This window comes from Pollachius pollachius (genome assembly GCF_949987615.1).
Source record: "Pollachius pollachius genome assembly, chromosome: 19".
Classification (NCBI taxonomy): Eukaryota; Metazoa; Chordata; class Actinopteri; order Gadiformes; family Gadidae; genus Pollachius; species Pollachius pollachius.
In genome coordinates this window covers 18,736,078-18,759,992 of record NC_136952.1, presented here as the reverse complement: position 1 = coordinate 18,759,992, position 23,915 = coordinate 18,736,078, and the positions used below count along the sequence as shown (strand labels likewise).

The following is a 23,915-nucleotide window of genomic DNA, read 5'->3' as shown; positions in this document are numbered from 1 at the left end:
CTATCGACTCATCAATCCCCTCATCCTTCTATCCATCACATCATTTATTCATCCATCCCTCGATCCATCCAAACATCCTAATCAGCCAATCCACAAACCTTGTCCAAAATGCTGGTAGAGACTTTGAGCTTTCAAATTCAAACTCAATATACTTTGTGGCACTTCTTAGTTTTGACTGAAGCATAGATATTTATGCGTGTCCGTAATTTAAACCAAAATGAATGTACATATGTTAAATAATCCGGAGCCTTTATCTATTCAGCATGATATTACAAATGTGGGCTAGTGAAAAATGGAAATTGCTTCCTCTCGGAACAAATATGTTGCTTATCTGTTGTACATTCTGGTCAATTAAGATTCTCATTTTTGAATCATTCTGTGATCATTTGTATCTGAGATACTTATCCTAAGGCTGTCTCAGAAGTAATGAAGAGGGGGAAAATAGATGAATTTGTAGGTTTAGCCCAAAAAAATTGGCTAAATTGAGGTATACATTTTTTCAATATTTAAGTAGTAGGATAAACAGAGGACATCTCAACATTGAATAGAGCTGATCGCAACCATGTTTTGGTTATACTAAAGAGGAAAATGTGAGACGAGCCTAGGACTTTCATTCGACAAATCTGAGAAGTGTGAGCCCAACGAGATCTAATTATTTTACGTCCCATGTTTCTTCCTTGTCTGATTTATTTCTCTAAAATGTGCAACTGATGTAATTAACCATCCCTATATCTGAGAACCCATGTGTGATACATTAGAAACAATTAAAAATTCAATTAACTAACGTTATGTAGAAATGTCTGTTGCCCCTAGGGGGCTTTTACTGGGCCCCCACAATGACCAGGACACAGAGTTGAAACCGGTTATTGCATAGTTTTGGATTGTATCGATACATAGAGCAAATGTTTCAGATCTCTCAAATGTGTGGTGATGGCTGTTTTAACCTGTGCACATTGATTACTAAATGCACAACATGTGTGCAACCTCACCCAACCCACGCACATAATGATTTGTCAAGAACTAACTTAATTAGAGCTTTAGTAGGGGGGGGGGGAATAAATGGCCTAAAAATTAAAAAATTGGAAAATGATTACGCCCACTTCAGTGATGATGCATTGGGTCATTTGGGAGATATTTTGTATTGGAAGTTGGTACCTATCATGAAATAAACCCCCCACCCCACCCAAAAAACCAAATCGAATATGTTTTTTGCCCCCTTTTCCTCCCTTTTATCATTAAAAATAAAATAATATCTTAAGAGAACATTTTGGTTCACCTGTCAGATGTTGCAATGTTCTAATGTGATAAAGTACATTTACATAATATATTGTGGCTGCTGGTTGACTACAAGCAAACCGTTGAAATCCCCAAGCAGACAGTCATATTCAACACACCATCAGACAAGCAGTTAAAAAAAGTTGTCCCAGGTATGCTTTTTCCTTTCAAACTAAATTATTATATTCTAATTATATTATCATATGATTTATTGTAAGATCATTTATCTTGGTTTGTGTCAGGTTCCAATATTAGTCATACTTTCAGCTTTCTATCTGTTAAGAACATAGCTAAAACTAGCTAGCTAGCTAGCTTAGTGCAACAGTTGTTTTGACATGTTTTTGCTCACATTAGCCAGCTAACTTTATTATACAGTAATCAGTTAACTGTTACATTAAGCTAAATTAGTAGGCAGCACCGAAGTTAATTAACACTCTCCTAGACCTAGTGCTTGTAACTTAATCTAATTTTGAATATTAATCTATTTCAGAGAAGTCACATCAGTCTGATGACATACATCATCAAGCATGGCAGAGCCCAAAAACATGCCCAAAACTAGATCTACTGGAAACATTTATAATGCAGATACTGACTTTCCTCCCTCCAAGACCTTCCAACCACCCACAAAACTCCCTACATTGCAGAGTGTCATAAGCATGATACGGTACCACCTGGAGATGGGCAATGGGAGAGTGACTACAACTATGGCAGCACGGGAGGTGGCAAAACAGGTCTACGCCAAGTACTACCACGACACTGTGTTTTGTGTTTCCTTGAGCACCATCCAGAGGAAGGTAGAAAGGATCTGGAAACAGTTCAGTGAGGGCAGAAAGAGGTATGGACAGACAGGGAAAGAAGACTCACTGGCTGTCAAACAATACAAAGAGTTATTTCATACAAAGTCTGAGCTCTTTGATGTATTTGCCCATGACCCTTTACGGCAGCAATCACTGGAGAAAGAGTGGTGTGTAAGCATGAGTGAGATGGAGCTCAAATACTATGAAGATCAGAAGACAGAGCGAAGGATGTTCTGTTCCAAAGGTGTGGACCCTGTCTGGTACCATGGCATGATGCGAACCCAAGGGTTGAGGGAGAGGAGCGAAGAGTACCAGAGGAAGAGAGACTTGCAGTTCTCATACCAAACTCTGGACCATATCACAGATATCTTGATTGAAACTGGTGAGATACCCAGCTGCAGCAGCGATGAGGAGAAAGAGGGCACACCCCCAAAGCGACTGAGACAGATGTCTGAGACTGACACACGGCTTGAAAAGGAGGGTAAACAGAATGAGGTGCGAGCAGAACCCAAAGGAAGGAAAAAAATCTTCACAGATGTTGCTGAACTGGACATGGATGAAGATCCACTACCACAAGAGTTTCAACACATACGATTGTCCGAGAGAAAAGTCCGGGATGACTTCTATACAACTATAGCCAATCTCTCAGGAAAGGGACTTTCTATCAGTGAGGCGAGCTCATCTGTGATTGAAGTAGGCAAAACTATGTTTGGACGAAGTTGGAAAAGTGCTGGGGAATCTGATGAGGTCTTTCACAAGGATACAGTGCCAAGTACTAGAAGCATAAGGGCAGCTCTACAGCAAATTGAGGCCCAAAGTCTGTGTCTAGTTGTGGAAAAGCTTGAGGAGGAGAAGGAGAAAGGTAAAACGACCACACATGCATCGGACAGCACCACAAAGAAAGGTGTAGGCCAGTTCATGGTACAAGGGCTGCATGTGGGTCAAGATAGCCCATTTCCTCTGCCTATCTTACCAATTCATCGAGAGACCACTGAGGACATAGCAATGCAAGTGGATATGGGGTTCGAAATACTGGCGTCGGTCAGAGGAGTCACTGTGGAGGATGTTTATAAACTTGTAGATGCACATATGACTGCCAGCACAGAGCACAACAAAGGGTTTTCAAAGCTGTTGGCAGAGATGTACAACTTGGAAACACCAGCAGGGCAGATCTTTTGTGGCACCCACACTACACTGGGCTTCAGCAGTGCCATGAATGAAGTGATGCGGTTGGTGGAGGTCGATATGAAGATGGAGCAAGTGCTACAAAGTTTTAATGGTGGATCTGGATGTAGACAGCAAGAATGCCAGTGTGGCTGGACAGGCACTGGACATGTGCCTCAAGTTGGTGGCTCCTGAGTATTCCCACAAACCCTGGAACCGCTACATGGAATTCCTCCTCTTCCTTGAGCAAAGGCAGGTATCCAGTGTGCTGTTTTCCTACAAAGACAGCAGGTTTGGATGTCTCTCCAGGGCAGCAGCAGTCCTAACATACCACTTTGGCCATCTGAGTTCCTGAGCCAGAACCCTAACATAAACAACCGCCTGGCTTGCCTCGTCAGAGAAGTGATGGAGCTTCCCTACCTCAAAGTGGTCCTTGTGGTGTTTGCCTGCCTGGGTGTGCACTTGGTGGATCCCTTCTATGCCAGAACCATAGAGAAAAATGCTACCCATACTCAGCTCAGGGAGTTCTACAAGGGACTGCATACAGGTTTGGGCCAGCCAATCAGCGACAACTACACTACGTTCACAACACCTGAGTATCCTGTAGTGTATGACAAGCTTTTCAGTAGCGTAAAGAAGACCGACACGGAAGAGATCCTAAACTCGGTGTCAGACGTGGCTGCCGAACACTTGGATGAAGTGAAGAAGCTGACAGATCTCATGCTGCCCCATCTGAAGACTGTCCTGGCCAGGCAGAGGAGGGACTATGGGATTGATGAGGAGACCTTCCCAATGGACTACCCTGTCAGTGAACAGGCTAGTAACATTGATGGCACCCCTGTGCACAACATTGGGATGGAGAGACAATGTGGCAAGGTGGACTACAGACTGAAGAAGCTAGGCACACTGAACGCAGTCAGTAGGTCAATAATTTTACAGAAGAGCCAGGAGCTTAGGGATGGACAGATTCTGTCCTTCAGAGGTTTCAAGGCAGCAGCCCAAGCAAAAAGAGAGGTTGAACTCAACTGGAGTAAACTCATGAAGGCGAAATTCGAGAGTGGGGCAGATGAGAAACAGGAGATGGCTCAAAGAAAGGAGAGGAAGAGACTAGACATGCTGGACAAACTGAAATCTTTAGGTGGCCCCTTCACTGACAGTGGGGAAGTTGAAAAGTTCCTTGTGGATGAAAGTCTGAACAACCATGCAAAGCTGCAGAGGATAAAGCTTGAGGTTCAGTTTGCCAGAGAAAGCACCACGCTTCTGCCTAAAGTCGATCCTATCTTCAGAATCCAGGTGACACTGCCCAGTGGGAAGAGGAGGATGAAAACAGCACAGGAGTTTGGAGATGCTCTCATGGCATACCTAGGCAAGAGGAGTGACCGAACCACACTGGAATATGCAAAATTCCAAGAAAGTCTTGAAAGGCTAAGAAAAATATGAGGTGCTACTTAAAACTGACAAGTTGAAGTTCTTTCCATGTCAATGTGACTGAATAAAAATGATTAAACTGTTTTGTATTTGAAATAAACATTTTCCAAATGAGTACAGTGTTTTAGTATTGTCAGACTGTAAGAATAATGCATACAAAGGGCAGAACAGCTAAAAAACGCTCTTTTTGTGTTCTTTTTTTAATTTTAAAGAGGGATGGGGGATTATTTTCAAGATACAGAGTCACTTTGAGGTGTAACAGTTTTTCTATTCATAGTGTTTATTAAATATCAAATGGGTTTGAAAGCATTTTTTCAACAGTATATTGGCAAACAGTAAGAATAGCTTATGCATTCCAGGCGGAATGTGCAGAAAATGCCAATTTTTGGGTTCTTCTTTTCATTTTCAAGGGGTGGGGGGTTATTTTCAAGATACAGAGTTACTTTTGGTGTCAAAGTTCTTGTATTTATAGTGTTAATCATGTCTCAAATGGGTGTGTTGAAATTTTGAACTTGATGATCATCCCCCCCCCCCCCCCAGCTTTAGGAACTTAAACTTGAGGACATTACACAGGGCACAGCAAGTCATCATGGGAAATGCTAAAGAAGATTATTTTTACAGTTGTTAATTGCAATGAAACAGGAGCTAGCTGGGCATTTATCAATGTTTGAATCTGCAGGTTATTTTTTGCTTCAAGATACTGTCACAATGGTACTGGCTTTCATGTTTTGCCCCTACTGGAAACCTCTGTCCACACAATTGTTGTTTCTCTTGAGATTGTATTGGGTGGAGTTGTATTCCTTGACCTGACATCTATGCCCGACATCATGTTTGCTGCTCATTTCCTCATTTGGAAATAGGCACGTACATTAAATAACGTGAATTCTGTGCAAAATTAACTAGAAAACACTACATAACGTTCAAAGACCATTTATCTGGTACATCTCATTTGGGTGAATTGTTTAACTTTACGACTTTCATATAAGATTATGTGAAAGTGGCACGCAGATTTGTATCTGATAAACGGAGACATAACTGTGCATCGAATTGTTTGCATCATATCGAGACTAATTGGCAAGCTTGTATGAGAATGTAGATAACTCATACAGTGCAGCACTGTGAGACATGGTGTTTCCTTCAGGAGTGACAATTGAGATGAATGAAAAATTCACAAAATCTCTACTTGGTCATGACTGGTGCTAATTTTGTCTAGGACATGTTAATGTGACACAAAATAGATTTGATCTTGAATTTTACTTTGCTATTGGTTACGAGCAAAGGCAGCAGCATTCTGTAAAGCCGCGGGACCCACGCACTAACACACCGCTAACACAGCGTTAACACACCGCTAACATAGTGCTCACACAGCACTAACACAGCGCTAACATAGTGCTCACACAGCACTAACACAGCACTAACACAGCGGTAACACAGCGTTAACACACCGCTAACATAGTGCTCACACAGCGCTAACACAGCGCTAATGCAGCGCAAACACAGCGCTAACACAGCACTAAAACAGAGCTAACAGAGCGCTAACACAGCGCTCACACAGCGCTACCACAGCGCTCACAGAGCACTCACACAGCGCTAACACAGTGCTAACAGAGTGCTAACATAGCGCTAACACAGCGCTAACGCAGCGCAAACACAGCGCTAACACAGCACTAAAACAAAGCTAACAGAGCGCTCACACAGTGCTAACAGAGCGTTAACACAGCACTAACACAGTGCTAACACAGCATTAACACAGCGCTAACACAGTGCTAACACAGCGTTCACACAGCGCTAACACAGCGCTCACACAGCGCTCACACAGCGCTCACAGAGCGCTCACACAGCGCTCACAGAGCGCTCACACAGCGCTCACACAGCGCTCACACAGCGCTCACACAGCGTTCACACAGTGCTAACAGAGCGCTAACACAGCACTAACAGAGTGCTTACAAGTTTGGGAGAAAAGCAAAAACAAAAAAATACAGTTTAGCCTTTCTTCCTCTACAACAAAGACAAAGCATCCTTGCATTTTGTGTACTGTTGTTTTTTATGATTTGCTCTGTTAGCATGTCAGACTGTGTGTCACACTTAATAACGCTACTTCAAGTTGTTTTTTTCCCCCCCAAAATAGAGACAGCAGCCCTTATTTGGAGCTGAAAGACGCTATAATTTTCCTTTCAACCGTCAACCAGCTTTTTGGTAGAGATACCTTCTCATTAGTCTCTCTCTCTCTCTCTCTCTCTCTCTCTCTCTCTGCTCCCTCTCTCTATCTCTAAACCTCTTCCATATGTCGTTCTTTACCACTTGTCGCACTCTGAAACAAAGGGATGAAGAAGTTGTGGGAGGAGGAGGAGCAGTAGAGATGGTTTGTTGTTGTGATGAATAGTAGTGGGCGAGTGTGAGCTAGTAGACTCGATGGAAACAACGGACAGACAGACATGTATATATATATAGACATACAGATGGGCAGAAAGACAGAGAGGCAGACAGATTGGAGACATATCGACAGAAATATAGTCAGTCAGACCAAACTACAGACAAACCAGATTAAAGGTAGACAGACGGAAAGAATAAAATCGACAGACCGACAGACAGGACTAAGGCATTGACAATGACAAAAAAAATAATCAAACTGACTGAGCTTCATACAGACAGGAGGAACGATGTACAGACAGCCTACCTTGTGTTGGGTTCCTCGCAGCTGTCCATGGCCTCAACAGTCAGGGCATAGCGCCGGCCCACCGCAAGGCTGACTCCTTTGGCCACAGTGATCACCCCAGTCCTGTAAGGTCATAGGTCACACGTATACAAAAATGCAATATTCCTATGGCTACACTCCATTCTGTCCAGTACATGAATCCAGATTGTGCAGCACTATAACATTGTTCTTAGCTATTTTATGCTTTGAATAAAAGCATCTGCTTAATGACAAAATGTAAACCAATAAAGTCAATGTAGGGAGGTAGGTGGGTGCATACGTTTGGTTGATGACGAAGTGTCCCAGGTCGCCTGCCAGGATGCGATAGATCACCTCCCCGTTGGAACCTGCGTCCTCGTCTGCTGCAGACAGCTGGGGAGGGGGAAATGCATGCACATATACACACACAAGATGGTGAGCATGCACATACACACAGACACACGCAGTCACATGCGCGCACATACACAGACAAATGCATGCACGCACACACACACACCATACACCAAGCCAATGATTATGCTAAAGTAAAGCAAAGGTTCTAATGATGGAAAATTGTGATGTTGTGTGTGTGTGTGTGTGTGTGTGTGTGTGTGTGTGTGTGTACCTGCAGGAAGGCGTCTGTAGGCAGCATGTCTGTGTACAGGTTGACATGGTAGGAGATGTTTGAGAACGTCGGTGTGTTGTCGTTGGCGTCCAGAACCTCTATCGTTACGGTAACCGGGAGACTCTCCTGTACGCCATCGGACGCTGTTACCTGGAGGGGGCGAGAGAGAGTAAAATAAAGAAATAAAGCTAGCAAAAGCAAGAAAAGCAAAAGAAAGAATGAAAAGCTATCAAATCGTTGAATGATTCCTTGACAGTACATCACCATTTTTTCCCAATACAAAACGGGTGACGCAGCACTGAGTGACGAAAAAAATACTTATTCTCAACAAAAGCTTTAAATGCAATCGTTTGTTCTTCTTTCTTCTTCTACTTTGAGCGAAGACATACTGTCCAGTTGGTTTAACACTGGATCGATAGCAGAACCAACAGACCGATCTACATCAGCGGCAGCCATCTTTGCTGTTGTTGAAAAGGCCTCTTCAGCGCTCCTCTTCACCGTGGTCGTATTCATCCCGCCTCACATTAGATAAATGGTTGTGATTGGTAAGTCTCTCTCTTACCATGCAGAAATCTTTTTGCAAAGGAGGGGAGCCAGACCTTATCCGCAGAGCAAATTAAACATGAGCGTGCAAAATGAGTCTATATCCAAGGCTAAGCCACCCTAGCCTCTATGCTACATAGACTTACATGGTAACAAAACAAACCTTTTTATTGCTACAAAAAGTTACTCATTTTATTAAGTTTTGTGTAACTCTAAAGCCCTTTTAAAGTTGACTTTGCCGAGCTGGGAGAGATGTCCACATTATGGGATATGCCAAAGGTAAACAAAACCTACATTAAACTAAAGGTGAACAGTGTTGTTGCCGCGGTGACAGCTCCGGTAAACCTGTCTCCTTGGCTTAAAGAAAGCTTTCTTTTGGATTTCCTTTCAGCTCAGATGCTCTTCTTGTTGGTCTTTTGTCTGCTATTTTTTTGTTGTTGTAGGAGATACAAAAGCTTGTATCTCCTTACCTTGTGTGTGTGTCTAAACCGCTTACTTTCTCCCTATCTTTAACTCACTCATGTTCATAATATAAGAGTAGATCTATGTCGATAAAGTAGGCGGATGATCTATCTATCTATCTTTCCGCCATCTGTCTCTCTCCAGTTAATTTTCTGCTACAGTAGGTTGCGTGTTGTTCTCCAGTCTGCATCGGCAGTTGGTCCAAGACAAACTCAACTGTTCATCTTTGAAGTGCAGCCTTGCTCTATTTGTAACAAAGAACGGACACCAAAAGAGAAGATCATGCGGCCACCGAAAGGTTGCCAGTTCGATCCCGTGCTACTCCTAGATAAGTGTTAAGCTGTCCCTGAGCAAGACACTTAAGCCTAACTGCATTCGTCGAGCCGGCTATTCCCTTGCCTGGCGGCAAGACACCGCCGTCAGTGTGTGAATTTGTCTATGAATGTATGAGTGTAACTGGCTGAATGTCAGGTACTAATTATGAAGCACTGCCAACGGTTAAAAGGCGCTATATGAATGCAATCAATTTACCAAGTAGAAATTGCATATGCTAAGCTAATACAATAAGCTGACCTTTGCCGTGACCTTAAAATGAATACATAAATAAAGCAATCCCTTTTCTTGGAAGATATATTGGTTCCATATTACTCATAGCCCTCCTTTTCTCCTCGCCTTCTGTTTTTCGGTTGATACCAAACCCCAGACCCCTTTTCTTGTACATACACAAACACCAACCGTCTTAACAGCATGCTCAGGCTCGGAGGAAACTCAACCTTCATTCGTCATTTACTGAAGTCAAACTGCGGACGTGCAAGGAATCGGAGGGAATGCAGCAAACCTCCTTCTGATGGCCTGAACTCGTATGAATATATATCCTAATATTAAAGCATCTCATCACACTGCAGACAGATGGCATAATCAATACCTCGTCTCGCCCCTCTCCGCCTTTCTCACTCTCTCAGTAAAAAGCTGAACGGGTAGTTTATTTTCCTTTTCTACTTTACTCTCTCTACATATATAAACTGCTCTGTCTCACTTTTTCCCTCTTTCGTTAACCGTCCGTCATTCTGTCTCTGTCTCTCTCCCACTTTCCAGTATACTTCCCAGTGTCTCCCACCTTTTTGTCGGGCGTAAGAAATCAAACGAACCGACGGGAGATTATAAAAAAGAAGAACTGCTCTCACAATTCCGCAGTGAAAGAGAAGAGTGCGCAGAGTCAATGAGGCCTGATGGCATGGAAGTGCAGGGCCCACACACACACACATACACACACAGACAGACACACAGACACAGACACACACACACACACACACAAAGGAGTGCAAATGGGCTGACTAATGACTTCAAACCAACTGCCTCTTGGTTTTTTCTCCTTTCTGATATGGCTCTGGCTGATGTGAGACATTAAAAACCGGCCGCAAAATGAGACCCGAGGCTCCCGGCCGTTAACACAATAAAAGCGTGTGTTTAAGTTTCATACTCACAACTAAAAAGATTGAAAGTAAAACAACCCAAATCACCAAAGTATGACGACGGTATACTTAACTTCAATACCGGGCGCGAAATAAATAAAAAAATTTCCAATCTTCTCTGCAAGTGTATTTTGGCGCATGCTTCATCTATCCTATTAAAGAGAACTCATCTTGGTTGACTGGTATGACAGATCCCCCCTCCCCCTCCTATAACCCCAGCAGTCTATCTGTCTTGTAGGGCTCTCTCTATGATTACTGCAGTATGATTAGCCCCCCACCTATCACCATCAAACCGCCGGCACCACCCTCAACCCTTCACACACACACACACACACACACAAACAGACACAAAGACACACAGCGTGTGGGTGTACACATCGTGCAGCCTGTAAAAAGGCTGGTGGGGGGACGATGTACAGACTGTCTTAGGCGGAAATGCTGGGCCGCGTGTATCGGCTGCTCATTGTGCTGCCGACTGCGCTCACACAGAAACCAGAGAAGATAAAGTCAAAGGGTGTGTTCTGAGGGAATGGCCAATCAGAGGGTGTTGAAAGCACTGACAGAGGATATATATTCTATTCTATTATACACGTATACAATATGCATAATATGTTCAACCCGCCCAACGTGGGGAATGGTCTTGCGCTCTTTCTTTCGATTGTTCTTTTGTCTTTTCTCAATTCTATTAAGGAATTTGTCTAAGTTCTTCATGAATTCAAAGGGCTTTATTGCCCTGGGAAACGCTTCATTTGCATTGCCAAAGCATGCACGGCACGTTTCTCTCTCCCTCTCTTTCATCTCTTGTTCTTGTCATCCCTCTTTTCTGCAACAACTTCAACTTCAGCCTCCTCCCCCTTTGCTTGTTCCTCCTCCTCCTCCTCCTCCTCCTCCTCCTCCTCCTCATCTAAGAAGTATAAAAGTCTCTCTCCAGTACCAAAGGTCATTAGGAAATCCAGTGCCTCTCTCTCTCTTTTTTCTCTCTCTCGTCTCTCTCTAATATCCGAATCGATGAGGGATCCTGGCACTTGTTGCCTCTATCTTCCCCTCTCTCTCTCTTCCCCCCTCTCCCTCTCCCTCTCTACCCTTCTCTGTCTCTCTTCCCCTCCCTCGTCCCCTCTCTGCCTCTATCCTTCTCCCTCTCCCTCTCTTCCCCTCTCTCGTCCCCTCTCTGCCTCTATCTTCCCCTCTCTCTCTCGTCCCCTCTCTGTGTCCCGTCTCCTCCCCCTCTCTCTCTTCCCCCCTCTCCCTCTCCCTCTCTACCCTTCTCTGTCTCTCTTCCCCTCCCTCGTCCCCTCTCTGCCTCTATCCTTCTCCCTCTCCCTCTCTTCCCCTCTCTCGTCCCCTCTCTGCCTCTATCTTCCCCTCTCTCTCTCGTCCCCTCTCTGTGTCCCGTCTCCTCCCCCTCTCTCTCTTCCCCCCTCTCCCTCTCCCTCTCTACCCTTCTCTGTCTCTCTTCCCCTCCCTCGTCCCCTCTCTGCCTCTATCCTTCTCCCTCTCCCTCTCTTCCCCTCCCTCGTCCCCTCTCTGCCTCTATCTTCCCCTCTCTCTCTCGTCCCCTCTCTGTGTCCCGTCTCCTCCCCCTCTCTCTCTTCCCCCCTCTCCCTCTCCCTCTCTACCCTTCTCTGTCTCTCTTCCCCTCCCTCGTCCCCTCTCTGCCTCTATCCTTCTCCCTCTCCCTCTCTTCCCCTCTCTCGTCCCCTCTCTGCCTCTATCTTCCCCTCTCTCTCTCGTCCCCTCTCTGTGTCCCGTCTCCTCCCCCTCTCTCTCTTCCCCCCTCTCCCTCTCCCTCTCTACCCTTCTCTGTCTCTCTTCCCCTCCCTCGTCCCCTCTCTGCCTCTATCCTTCTCCCTCTCCCTCTCTTCCCCTCTCTCGTCCCCTCTCTGCCTCTATCTTCCCCTCTCTCTCTCGTCCCCTCTCTGTGTCCCGTCTCCTCCCCCTCTCTCTCTTCCCCCCTCTCCCTCTCCCTCTCTACCCTTCTCTGTCTCTCTTCCCCTCCCTCGTCCCCTCTCTGCCTCTATCCTTCTCCCTCTCCCTCTCTTCCCCTCTCTCGTCCCCTCTCTGCCTCTATCTTCCCCTCTCTCTCTCGTCCCCTCTCTGTGTCCCGTCTCCTCCCCCTCTCTCTCTTCCCCCCTCTCCCTCTCCCTCTCTACCCTTCTCTGTCTCTCTTCCCCTCCCTCGTCCCCTCTCTGCCTCTATCCTTCTCCCTCTCCCTCTCTTCCCCTCTCTCGTCCCCTCTCTGCCTCTATCTTCCCCTCTCTCTCTTGTCCCCTCTCTGTGTCCCGTCTCCTCCCCCTCTCTCTCTTCCCCCCTCTCCCTCTCCCTCTCTACCCTTCTCTGTCTCTCTTCCCCTCCCTCGTCCCCTCTCTGCCTCTATCCTTCTCCCTCTCCCTCTCTTCCCCTCTCTCGTCCCCTCTCTGCCTCTATCTTCCCCTCTCTCTCTCGTCCCCTCTCTGTGTCCCGTCTCCTCCCCCTCTCTCTCTTCCCCCCTCTCCCTCTCCCTCTCTACCCTTCTCTGTCTCTCTTCCCCTCCCTCGTCCCCTCTCTGCCTCTATCCTTCTCCCTCTCCCTCTCTTCCCCTCTCTCGTCCCCTCTCTGCCTCTATCTTCCCCTCTCTCTCTCGTCCCCTCTCTGTGTCCCGTCTCCTCCCCCTCTCTCTCTTCCCCCCTCTCCCTCTCCCTCTCTACCCTTCTCTGTCTCTCTTCCCCTCCCTCGTCCCCTCTCTGCCTCTATCCTTCTCCCTCTCCCTCTCTTCCCCTCTCTCGTCCCCTCTCTGCCTCTATCTTCCCCTCTCTCTCTCGTCCCCTCTCTGTGTCCCGTCTCCTCCCCCTCTCTCTCTTCCCCCCTCTCCCTCTCCCTCTCTACCCTTCTCTGTCTCTCTTCCCCTCCCTCGTCCCCTCTCTGCCTCTATCCTTCTCCCTCTCCCTCTCTTCCCCTCCCTCGTCCCCTCTCTGCCTCTATCTTCCCCTCTCTCTCTCGTCCCCTCTCCCTCTCCCTCTCTACCCTTCTCTGTCTCTCTTCCCCTCCCTCGTCCCCTCTCTGCCTCTATCCTTCTCCCTCTCCCTCTCTTCCCCTCTCTCGTCCCCTCTCTGCCTCTATCTTCCCCTCTCTCTCTCGTCCCCTCTCTGTGTCCCGTCTCCTCCCCCTCTCTCTCTTCCCCCCTCTCCCTCTCCCTCTCTACCCTTCTCTGTCTCTCTTCCCCTCCCTCGTCCCCTCTCTGCCTCTATCCTTCTCCCTCTCCCTCTCTTCCCCTCTCTCGTCCCCTCTCTGCCTCTATCTTCCCCTCTCTCTCTCGTCCCCTCTCTGTGTCCCGTCTCCTCCCCCTCTCTCTCTCCTCCCCCTCTCCCTCTCCCTCTCTACCCTTCTCTGTCTCTCTTCCCCTCCCTCGTCCCCTCTCTGCCTCTATCCTTCTCCCTCTCCCTCTCTTCCCCTCTCTCGTCCCCTCTCTGCCTCTATCTTCCCCTCTCTCTCTCGTCCCCTCTCTGTGTCCCGTCTCCTCCCCCTCTCTCTCTTCCCCCCTCTCCCTCTCCCTCTCTACCCTTCTCTGTCTCTCTTCCCCTCCCTCGTCCCCTCTCTGCCTCTATCCTTCTCCCTCTCCCTCTCTTCCCCTCTCTCGTCCCCTCTCTGCCTCTATCTTCCCCTCTCTCTCTCGTCCCCTCTCTGTGTCCCGTCTCCTCCCCCTCTCTCTCTTCCCCCCTCTCCCTCTCCCTCTCTACCCTTCTCTGTCTCTCTTCCCCTCCCTCGTCCCCTCTCTGCCTCTATCCTTCTCCCTCTCCCTCTCTTCCCCTCTCTCGTCCCCTCTCTGCCTCTATCTTCCCCTCTCTCTCTCGTCCCCTCTCTGTGTCCCGTCTCCTCCCCCTCTCTCTCTTCCCCCCTCTCCCTCTCCCTCTCTACCCTTCTCTGTCTCTCTTCCCCTCCCTCGTCCCCTCTCTGCCTCTATCCTTCTCCCTCTCCCTCTCTTCCCCTCCCTCGTCCCCTCTCTGCCTCTATCTTCCCCTCTCTCTCTCGTCCCCTCTCTGTGTCCCGTCTCCTCCCCCTCTCTCTCTTCCCCCCTCTCCCTCTCCCTCTCTACCCTTCTCTGTCTCTCTTCCCCTCCCTCGTCCCCTCTCTGCCTCTATCCTTCTCCCTCTCCCTCTCTTCCCCTCTCTCGTCCCCTCTCTGCCTCTATCTTCCCCTCTCTCTCTCGTCCCCTCTCTGTGTCCCGTCTCCTCCCCCTCTCTCTCTTCCCCCCTCTCCCTCTCCCTCTCTACCCTTCTCTGTCTCTCTTCCCCTCCCTCGTCCCCTCTCTGCCTCTATCCTTCTCCCTCTCCCTCTCTTCCCCTCTCTCGTCCCCTCTCTGCCTCTATCTTCCCCTCTCTCTCTCGTCCCCTCTCTGTGTCCCGTCTCCTCCCCCTCTCTCTCTTCCCCCCTCTCCCTCTCCCTCTCTACCCTTCTCTGTCTCTCTTCCCCTCCCTCGTCCCCTCTCTGCCTCTATCCTTCTCCCTCTCCCTCTCTTCCCCTCTCTCGTCCCCTCTCTGCCTCTATCTTCCCCTCTCTCTCTCGTCCCCTCTCTGTGTCCCGTCTCCTCCCCCTCTCTCTCTTCCCCCCTCTCCCTCTCCCTCTCTACCCTTCTCTGTCTCTCTTCCCCTCTCTCGTCCCCTCTCTGCCTCTATCTTCCCCTCTCTCTCTCTTCCCCTCCCTCGTCCCCTCTCTGCCTCTATCTTCCCCTCTCTCTCTCGTCCCCTCTCTGTGTCCCGTCTCCTCCCCCTCTCTCTCTTCCCCCCTCTCCCTCTCCCTCTCTACCCTTCTCTGTCTCTCTTCCCCTCCCTCGTCCCCTCTCTGCCTCTATCCTTCTCCCTCTCCCTCTCTTCCCCTCCCTCGTCCCCTCTCTGCCTCTATCTTCCCCTCTCTCTCTCGTCCCCTCTCCCTCTCCCTCTCTACCCTTCTCTGTCTCTCTTCCCCTCCCTCGTCCCCTCTCTGCCTCTATCCTTCTCCCTCTCCCTCTCTTCCCCTCTCTCGTCCCCTCTCTGCCTCTATCTTCCCCTCTCTCTCTCGTCCCCTCTCTGTGTCCCGTCTCCTCCCCCTCTCTCTCTTCCCCCCTCTCCCTCTCCCTCTCTACCCTTCTCTGTCTCTCTTCCCCTCCCTCGTCCCCTCTCTGCCTCTATCCTTCTCCCTCTCCCTCTCTTCCCCTCTCTCGTCCCCTCTCTGCCTCTATCTTCCCCTCTCTCTCTCGTCCCCTCTCTGTGTCCCGTCTCCTCCCCCTCTCTCTCTCCTCCCCCTCTCCCTCTCCCTCTCTACCCTTCTCTGTCTCTCTTCCCCTCCCTCGTCCCCTCTCTGCCTCTATCCTTCTCCCTCTCCCTCTCTTCCCCTCTCTCGTCCCCTCTCTGCCTCTATCTTCCCCTCTCTCTCTCGTCCCCTCTCTGTGTCCCGTCTCCTCCCCCTCTCTCTCTTCCCCCCTCTCCCTCTCCCTCTCTACCCTTCTCTGTCTCTCTTCCCCTCCCTCGTCCCCTCTCTGCCTCTATCCTTCTCCCTCTCCCTCTCTTCCCCTCTCTCGTCCCCTCTCTGCCTCTATCTTCCCCTCTCTCTCTCGTCCCCTCTCTGTGTCCCGTCTCCTCCCCCTCTCTCTCTCCTCCCCCTCTCCCTCTCCCTCTCTACCCTTCTCTGTCTCTCTTCCCCTCCCTCGTCCCCTCTCTGCCTCTATCCTTCTCCCTCTCCCTCTCTTCCCCTCTCTCGTCCCCTCTCTGCCTCTATCTTCCCCTCTCTCTCTCGTCCCCTCTCTGTGTCCCGTCTCCTCCCCCTCTCTCTCTTCCCCCCTCTCCCTCTCCCTCTCTACCCTTCTCTGTCTCTCTTCCCCTCCCTCGTCCCCTCTCTGCCTCTATCCTTCTCCCTCTCCCTCTCTTCCCCTCTCTCGTCCCCTCTCTGCCTCTATCTTCCCCTCTCTCTCTCGTCCCCTCTCTGTGTCCCGTCTCCTCCCCCTCTCTCTCTTCCTCCCTCTCCCTCTCCCTCTCTACCCTTCTCTGTCTCTCTTCCCCTCCCTCGTCCCCTCTCTGCCTCTATCCTTCTCCCTCTCCCTCTCTTCCCCTCTCTCGTCCCCTCTCTGCCTCTATCTTCCCCTCTCTCTCTCGTCCCCTCTCTGTGTCCCGTCTCCTCCCCCTCTCTCTCTTTCTCCCTCTCCCTCTCTACCCTTCTCTGTCTCTCTTCCCCTCCCTCGTCCCCTCTCTGCCTCTATCCTTCTCCCTCTCCCTCTCTTCCCCTCTCTCTCCAGTGATTGATTATGAAACTACGTCTGCCTCCTCCACTCTGGTCTCTCTTCAGTACATTAACTGTTGTGGACTCCTGTCCCGTCTCTCTCTGCAGTGCCTCAGGCTGGGCACACATTATATGGTCTTCAACGTAGATTTTGGAACGATTTGAAGCCGGGGGCCAGATGCCGGTATCTGCAGCTGCAGTCATGCAGAGGCTGGCAGACTCAGAATCCACAGTCGTTATGTCTGTGAGGGAAAGAAGCCTATCTTGTTCTTTACGACCCCAAGTCAGCATGGTCCGGTTTCAATCCAACAGATTGTGTTTTATCGAGGCTAGTGATCGGGCGGAGTGTGCAAAGACTGAAATTGGAGTTTGATCCACTAATGAAGTGGTGTGGGTAGTGTGTACTCGAGAGGAGAAGCCAGAGCAACATGCCGTTTTCAAAATATTAGTGTTGCGTATTTCACCGAAATGAACAACAGCAAGATGCCAGTAAGTAGACTAAACAGACGGAGGATGGTGTTGTTCATGTTCTTTTTTTCTGTCTTTTATGCTTTTTTACATGCAAATCACCACACAAAACATGTTTATTTACTTTGGTTTGATGTCAGAAACAACATTGGAGAGTGCACTCTTGCGAGTGCAGGGCAAGACGGTCACTTAGTATGTCTCCGTCTTTACATTTGTGCTCCCCATAGTCTACAGTTGTCACGTGTGTTTGACAGGACTGGAAATAAAGTTGTTTTGTGTGCACCGCTTAATTGTTTCATAATCGTTTAATTGAAAACATTGCCTAGTGTGGCCCAAGCTCTAAAGGTGTGGGAATCATATATCCCCTCTGTCTCCCCATTATCCCTCCGCTGTACCTCTCTCTCGCCCCCCTGGTCGGCCTCTGTCTCCCCATTCCCCCTCCGTCCCCCTCCCTGAGGTGTATGATCCCCCCAGTACCTGGAAGGTGTATGCGTGGCGGGTCTCCCGGTCCAGGGGCTGCAGCAGGGTGAGGTACCTCCGGAGGCCCACCGACGTGACAGAGAACACCGAGGATTGGCCCTCCGACACGGAGTACTGGAGCTGAGGGTCCCTGGTCTGGGGTGGGAGGAGGCACACACACACACACACACACACACACACACACACACACACGAGGGAGAGAGACAGGTGTGAGAGTTGACATTCGGAAAATGAACATGACAATCCATCATGTATGTGTGTCTGTGTGTGTGTCAGTGTGTATGTGTGTGCATCAGTGTGTGTGATTGTGTGTGTGTGTGTGAGAGTGTGTGTGTGCGTGAGTGTGTGTGTGTTTGTGATTGTGTGTGTGTGTGCATATCTTGAAGTGTTATCTTGTTTATTTTTGGAGTGTTCAGGTGTAGTATATACTAAAACAATTCTTCACCTGAGGCTCCGTGAACCTTCGCAAATAATTGTTAAATATGCATTCAATATAACAATTTTTTTACTTAATCTACTTAGTTCATTTCTAAACTGTATACACTTCAATATTCTGATTGTCTGATAGTCTGATAATTATGATCAAATAAGAGAAGAGCAGTGTGAAGAATGATGTGAGCAATGACTCAGGATTTTGCTGTAAGACTACTCTCTCAGCATTCCAAACCCTCTGCAACTGTGGGTAATATAGTTTGGGTGGTTTTGAAGTGTGTGCGTGTTTGTATTAAAGTGTGTGTGTGTGCGTGCGTGCGTGCGTGTTGAAGTGTGTGTTTGTATTGAAGTGTGTGTGTGTTTGTGCGTATGTGTGTGCGTATGTGTATGTGTGTGTGCGTGTCTGTGTGTGTGCGTGTCTGTGCGTGTCTGTGTGTGTGTGTGTGTGTGTTTGTGTGTGTTAAGGCTTGCTCAGCAGGGTTGAGGGGGGGAGGGAGAGTGGGGGCGGTGTAGCCAGACCATGGATATTGAACCATAAATAAACACACACACATGCTCACACAAGCACGCACACACACAAACACACACACACACATGCACACACACACTGGGGCAACAGACATAAATAAGTACGATAGACAGCAAATATGGAAAGAAGGCAATTAGGTCTAATAATCATTGTTGTTGTTGTGCTAAATATGAAAGGACCAGAGTAAGCAATATCGAAAATGACATTAATCCACTGCCAACACACACACACACACACACACACACACACACACACACACACACACACACACACACACACACACACAAACTATACACAGGCTTATACAAATATTGTTTGGGTCGACACGTCAGAAAAGAGCTTGCATTGGTATTGCCTCTCCATCAGCATATATGACACACATATCCACACACACACAAACACAGACACACACACGCACACACAGACACATACCTACACACACACACACACACACACTCCTACTGAGCACCGGCCCCCACTTTCGGTGCTTTACAGTGTGTGTGTGTGTGTGTGTGTGTGTGTGTGTGTGTGTGTCTACTTCTTAAAGGAACCAGGTTTGTGGGAGCAAGCAGCAGAACCACCTGTTGCTGTGGCCTCACAGGAAATGACATTCTGCAAAGCAGCCTAATCATCAGTACTATTCAAACCAGTGTTCTGCTTCTTTACTTATTAGATGAATAAACATTTTATGTGTTTTGTGTTCACTCAATAACTTTTGTTGGTATTCAAGGTCCAAGGAATAAGAGTGTTTGATTTCTTGCCAAGATCTGGCTCCAGCGTTTGAAAAAAATGCTAATGTTAGCTCTTGCTTTGGTTCTATTTTCTATAATATTTTTTTTTTGCCACAACCGAAAAAAAGCATTCGCTACACTCTCTAGGCAGAGTTTCTTCATGGACCTCTTATATTAGACTAAGGGCAGATGGGACGCGGCAATGTTTGCTATGAAGTCGATTAAGAGACGCTACGGATTGGCAGCTTTAATTTAAATGAGAAACAAAACCTTTAACACTGTTCCTACTTTTCTGGCAAGGGTAGTAAGGCACTCTCTTGCTATTTGCAATTTGTCACTGGATGCTGTCAGGCTTCCTGAGATCCGCACCAATCTGCTGTTTTACTACATTACCCAAAATACCTTTCGCTTCCCCCTCTCGACCCTGGAGATGGTCTATCTCAAGCACAGTCCAACGGGGTTAAACTGGTAAATCAGTGTGGCATGGTACGATTCTGCACGGCCAAATGTGTCAATTGAAAAAGGCCACTAAATATGCATGTTCCAAAAGTACCCAAATGGATCGAACATTAACAGTGTATCCTGTATGTCCTGCCAGCTCTACCACGTCACAAAGCAGGTCAGATTTGCTGGACCAGCTGAGCTCGGGTTCTGGTGTGTTGCACATGGATTGTTTAAGATACAGATTAATTATCCAACATAATGGACGATTATCAAGTTTAAGAGATTCGTCAAGCTTTTTGTCATATTTCTGTGGAGCCATTTTCATATTTTGGACCTCCCATCGCAGGCCTCGGCCTCTGTAACGCTGGCTTTCGGGGAAAAACTCAGTCGAGTTGTAGACAATACTTGAGTGAACATTTCGGTATACAGACATCACTGAGGCTAGCAAGTTTATGATCAGAGAAAAAAAAGGGATATCCACTGAATTGCTGCCCGGATGGTCTTGGACCTTATGTCCAAACCTAGATGCAGCGGCCATATATGGGCTGCCTGCTGCCAGAACAGAGCAAATCAGCCCGGTTAACAGTGACTAACAGGCCGTTACTCTGAATGAGGCTATGCCTCAGCAGTTGTACAGAGACCATGGCCACGGACCAAGCACACGGAGCCGAAGCGCATTCCGGATTTATGAGGGTGCTGGCCCAGCAAAAATCGGTGTGCCTCTTACAAAATAATAGATTTCTCGCCATAGGAACATTGCAAAAAATGTAATATGCAGTGAGGCTGAGACAGAACCCCCTGAGTTGCTGTCAATGAAGTTGATGTGAACAAAACTAACATCTGATACTTGTTTAAGGCTACAGCGACATACTCTAGTATTAATCCCTACTATCACTGCTGCCGCAACGTCAACACAAAACGACATAAAACAGTTTCATAGGATCTTAGGTGCGTTGTACATCACAACAGAGGTTTAATAACAATGTCAAAGTGTTTTAGGCTGTATTACTTCTTTAAGTAAATATCTCTGCAACACAATACATAGGCATCTCTGAAAAAACCTCACAGTCTGATGTTAAACGTTCTGACGAATGTTTAACATCAGCATCAGCTTAAACATCAACATCAGCTGAATCACCACACACAAAACACTCAAACACCATGCAATTTGAAATCATCAGAATAAAATGCAGATGTGAGACAGATTGTCACGCCACTCAGCGAATACCTACGGGTGTAGCATTGACCGCCAGCTATAATGTAGACAGGCATATCAAAATTCATGTTAGCCATATAGACATTTAACGCTTTAGCTAACACATTTGCCAGCTAGTAAGAAATAATGTATCCTTCTCCCACAGATCACCTACTATTGTGATCGGATCCGCCAGATACAATCACAGACTTTGCGTCCACACTTGGCACCTGAATTTAACTCTGTGACCAGATCTGTGATCAGATCTCTTGTTCCCTCTAAATATTTAAAATAGTTTCTGGTAAAATTCTGCTGATTGCAATAGGAGCGTCATATATTCTTTCTAATTCTATGTTATGTATGTTTTTTAGTTTTTTTCGAATGTTGGCGACAAGAAAGTATAAAGTGATGTACTCGTTTAGGGTTATTTTGACCCACTGCAGCTATCAATCGCTTTGTATTGTTGATGTCAGAGCAACCATCAGCATTTTATCGTTAGTTAGCTATCACTGGTTTTTGACCAAACGTAGCAATCATTTTTAGCTATTAATCATTTATAATTGACAAACTGTAGCCAAAGTTAGCTATCATAGCAATCGTTTTATTCAGCTAGTCATAATTTAAAATGGACAACTACAGTAAAAGTTAGCTTATCCCCATTTGTGATTTAATGCTGCATATTGACCAACTATAGACGCCGAAAGTAAAGTTGTATAATTCCTATAATTCTTAAAGGAAAAGTAAGTTCTAAATAACAGCGCTGTCATAGCGGACGCACCTCCTCGACGTCGTTGTCCAGCGCCACCAGAGCCAGCGGCGCCGAGAGGCCTGGGTCCACTGCCACCGTCGCCCCCACCGGGGACGCCTCGCTGACGTAACCATGGTACCCCGTCTCCAGGAAGTACGGCGCCTGGTTGTTCTCGTCCAACACCTCGATCTGGAGGTTGGCGAACGCTGGGAGAGGATGACCGTTGTCCTGTTCAGCCTGCGAAGGGGTGAGGGGAATGGGGGAGGGAGGGAGTAATGCAGGGAGTGAGAGAGAGAGAGAGAGAGAGAGAGAGAGAGAGGGAAGGAGTGTGAGAGAGAGAGAGAGAGAGAGAGAGGGAAGGAGTGTGAGAGAGAGAGAGAGATGGAGGATATATTGGGAGAGAGACAGAGAGGGGAGGATATATTGGGAGAGAGAGAGAGAGAGAGAGAGAGGAGTATTGAGGGAGGGAGGGAGGGAGAGAGAGAGGGAGGATATATTGGGAGAGAAAGGGGAGACAGTGGAAGAGACGGAAGAGATGCAGGGGGATTTGGATAGTGGAAGAGGAAGAGAGAGAGAGATAGAAAGACAGAGGTGAGGGATGATGACAGACAATGTGAAGGTGATCTTTGACAGTGGCGTTGGGGTGTGAGGACTTTGTAGCTGTACAGTACATTACAGTTCCAACGCGGCACTGTGAGTGCTTGTCAGGATGAAGACAGACCTTTATGTGAACATCGACTCGGCCGGAAGGTGAGGAAGTCCGGCGACTTACTTCAGGAGAAGTTTGGTAACTTTGCTGTGATTGACGGACGTAAACATTGGCGACCTTGTCTGACTCCTTGTCCGTTTGCTGGAGTCTGTCTGCCTGTCCGTCTGCCTGCCAGTATATCTGTTTGTCTAACTATTTGTCGCTCTCTCTCTGTCTGTTTGCCCGGCTGTCTGTCTGTCTGTCTGTCTGTCTGTCTGAATATCTATTTGTCTATCTATCTGTCTTTCTCTGTCTGTATGCCCAGCTGTCTGTCTGTCTGTCTTTCTGTCTGTCGGTCTGCCTGCCAGTATCTCTGTTTGTCTATCTGTCTCTCTCTGGCTGTCTGTATGCCCGGCTGTGTTCAATATGTTATTATTTTCTTCCGTTTTTTTCCCAACTCTCCCTCTCTCCCTCCCTGTCTTCCTTAATTCCTTCATTCCTTGTTTAAGTTCAAGAACAAAAACATTACCTTATCATTAACATACAAATACACCCACACACACACGTACCAGCACAAACCAACCACAAAAACACACATGCACACACACACGCACACAGCGCAAACCAGATTGACCTTTTCCGGAGATGCTTTTAGCAGTGCAGCACACAACTTATAGAGCTAATGCTATTAGCAGCCTCAAGTTCTAATCAAGAAGAATACACCTGTGTCGACTCTGGCTGTGCCAATTTCTGCTAGTTAGAGCATGTGCTACACGATATATAATATAAGTTTAGCGTTTGGGAACTTATAAAAATATATAATTGTGCAACTTTGAGCATTCTGTCTGTATTTGAGCTTTAATAGGGGCACTGCAGAATAAGAATTTGGTACATTTATTGTCAGGAGAGTGCACCATTAGCTTAACGGGTTGAAGAAATGTTTTGTTGCTATTATTCTGTCTGATTTACTGTTTGTTAATGTTTGGCGAGTTAATTGTCTGATGGAACCCTCCATTGAAATCAATCCAGAGTAGCTTTATTGGCATGGGAAATTAACATTTTCAATTTGCCAAAGCAGTTAAAAAATGAAACAAAAGAAAAATAACAAAGAACTCTCTTTTCAATGATACACTTAAAGATGCACCATAGATATACGGATGCAGACGCACACACACACACACACACACACACACACCCACCCACCCACACAGAAACACACACACACACACACACACCAAACCCACACTCACCTTAATGACCAGGTCGAACCTGCGGTGCAGTTCTCTGTCGATGGGGTTAAGCAGCAGGAGCTCTGCTGTGGTGCTGTTCAGACTGAAGTACTCCACATACGACTCTGGCTTACCTACACACACACACACACACACAGCCAACATGTGAACATTGGTTGAATGAATGACGAATGAATGAATGAAACAGGAAGAAAATAAAACGTGATAACCTCCATCTCCCTCGTCATCCCCCCTCCCTCTCACTGTCAGTCGACCTCTCCACGTCGCCTCTCCTATTCTCCCACC

At 47.6% G+C, this 23,915-nt stretch overlaps 1 protein-coding gene across 1 annotated transcript in view; it reads right to left on the bottom strand.

Annotated features, from left to right (window-relative positions):
• Positions 1-23,915, bottom strand: part of LOC307090604 (protocadherin-15-like) — a gene marked incomplete at its 3' end in the record, with an annotated part of 172,862 nt that overhangs the window by 81,504 nt on the left and 67,443 nt on the right. The window contains 6 exon segments of the mRNA XM_079757338.1: positions 7,342-7,443; positions 7,640-7,731; positions 7,964-8,113; positions 17,611-17,748; positions 21,723-21,929; positions 23,631-23,743. Coding sequence (XP_079613464.1) covers positions 7,342-7,443; positions 7,640-7,731; positions 7,964-8,113; positions 17,611-17,748; positions 21,723-21,929; positions 23,631-23,743 — 802 coding nt within the window.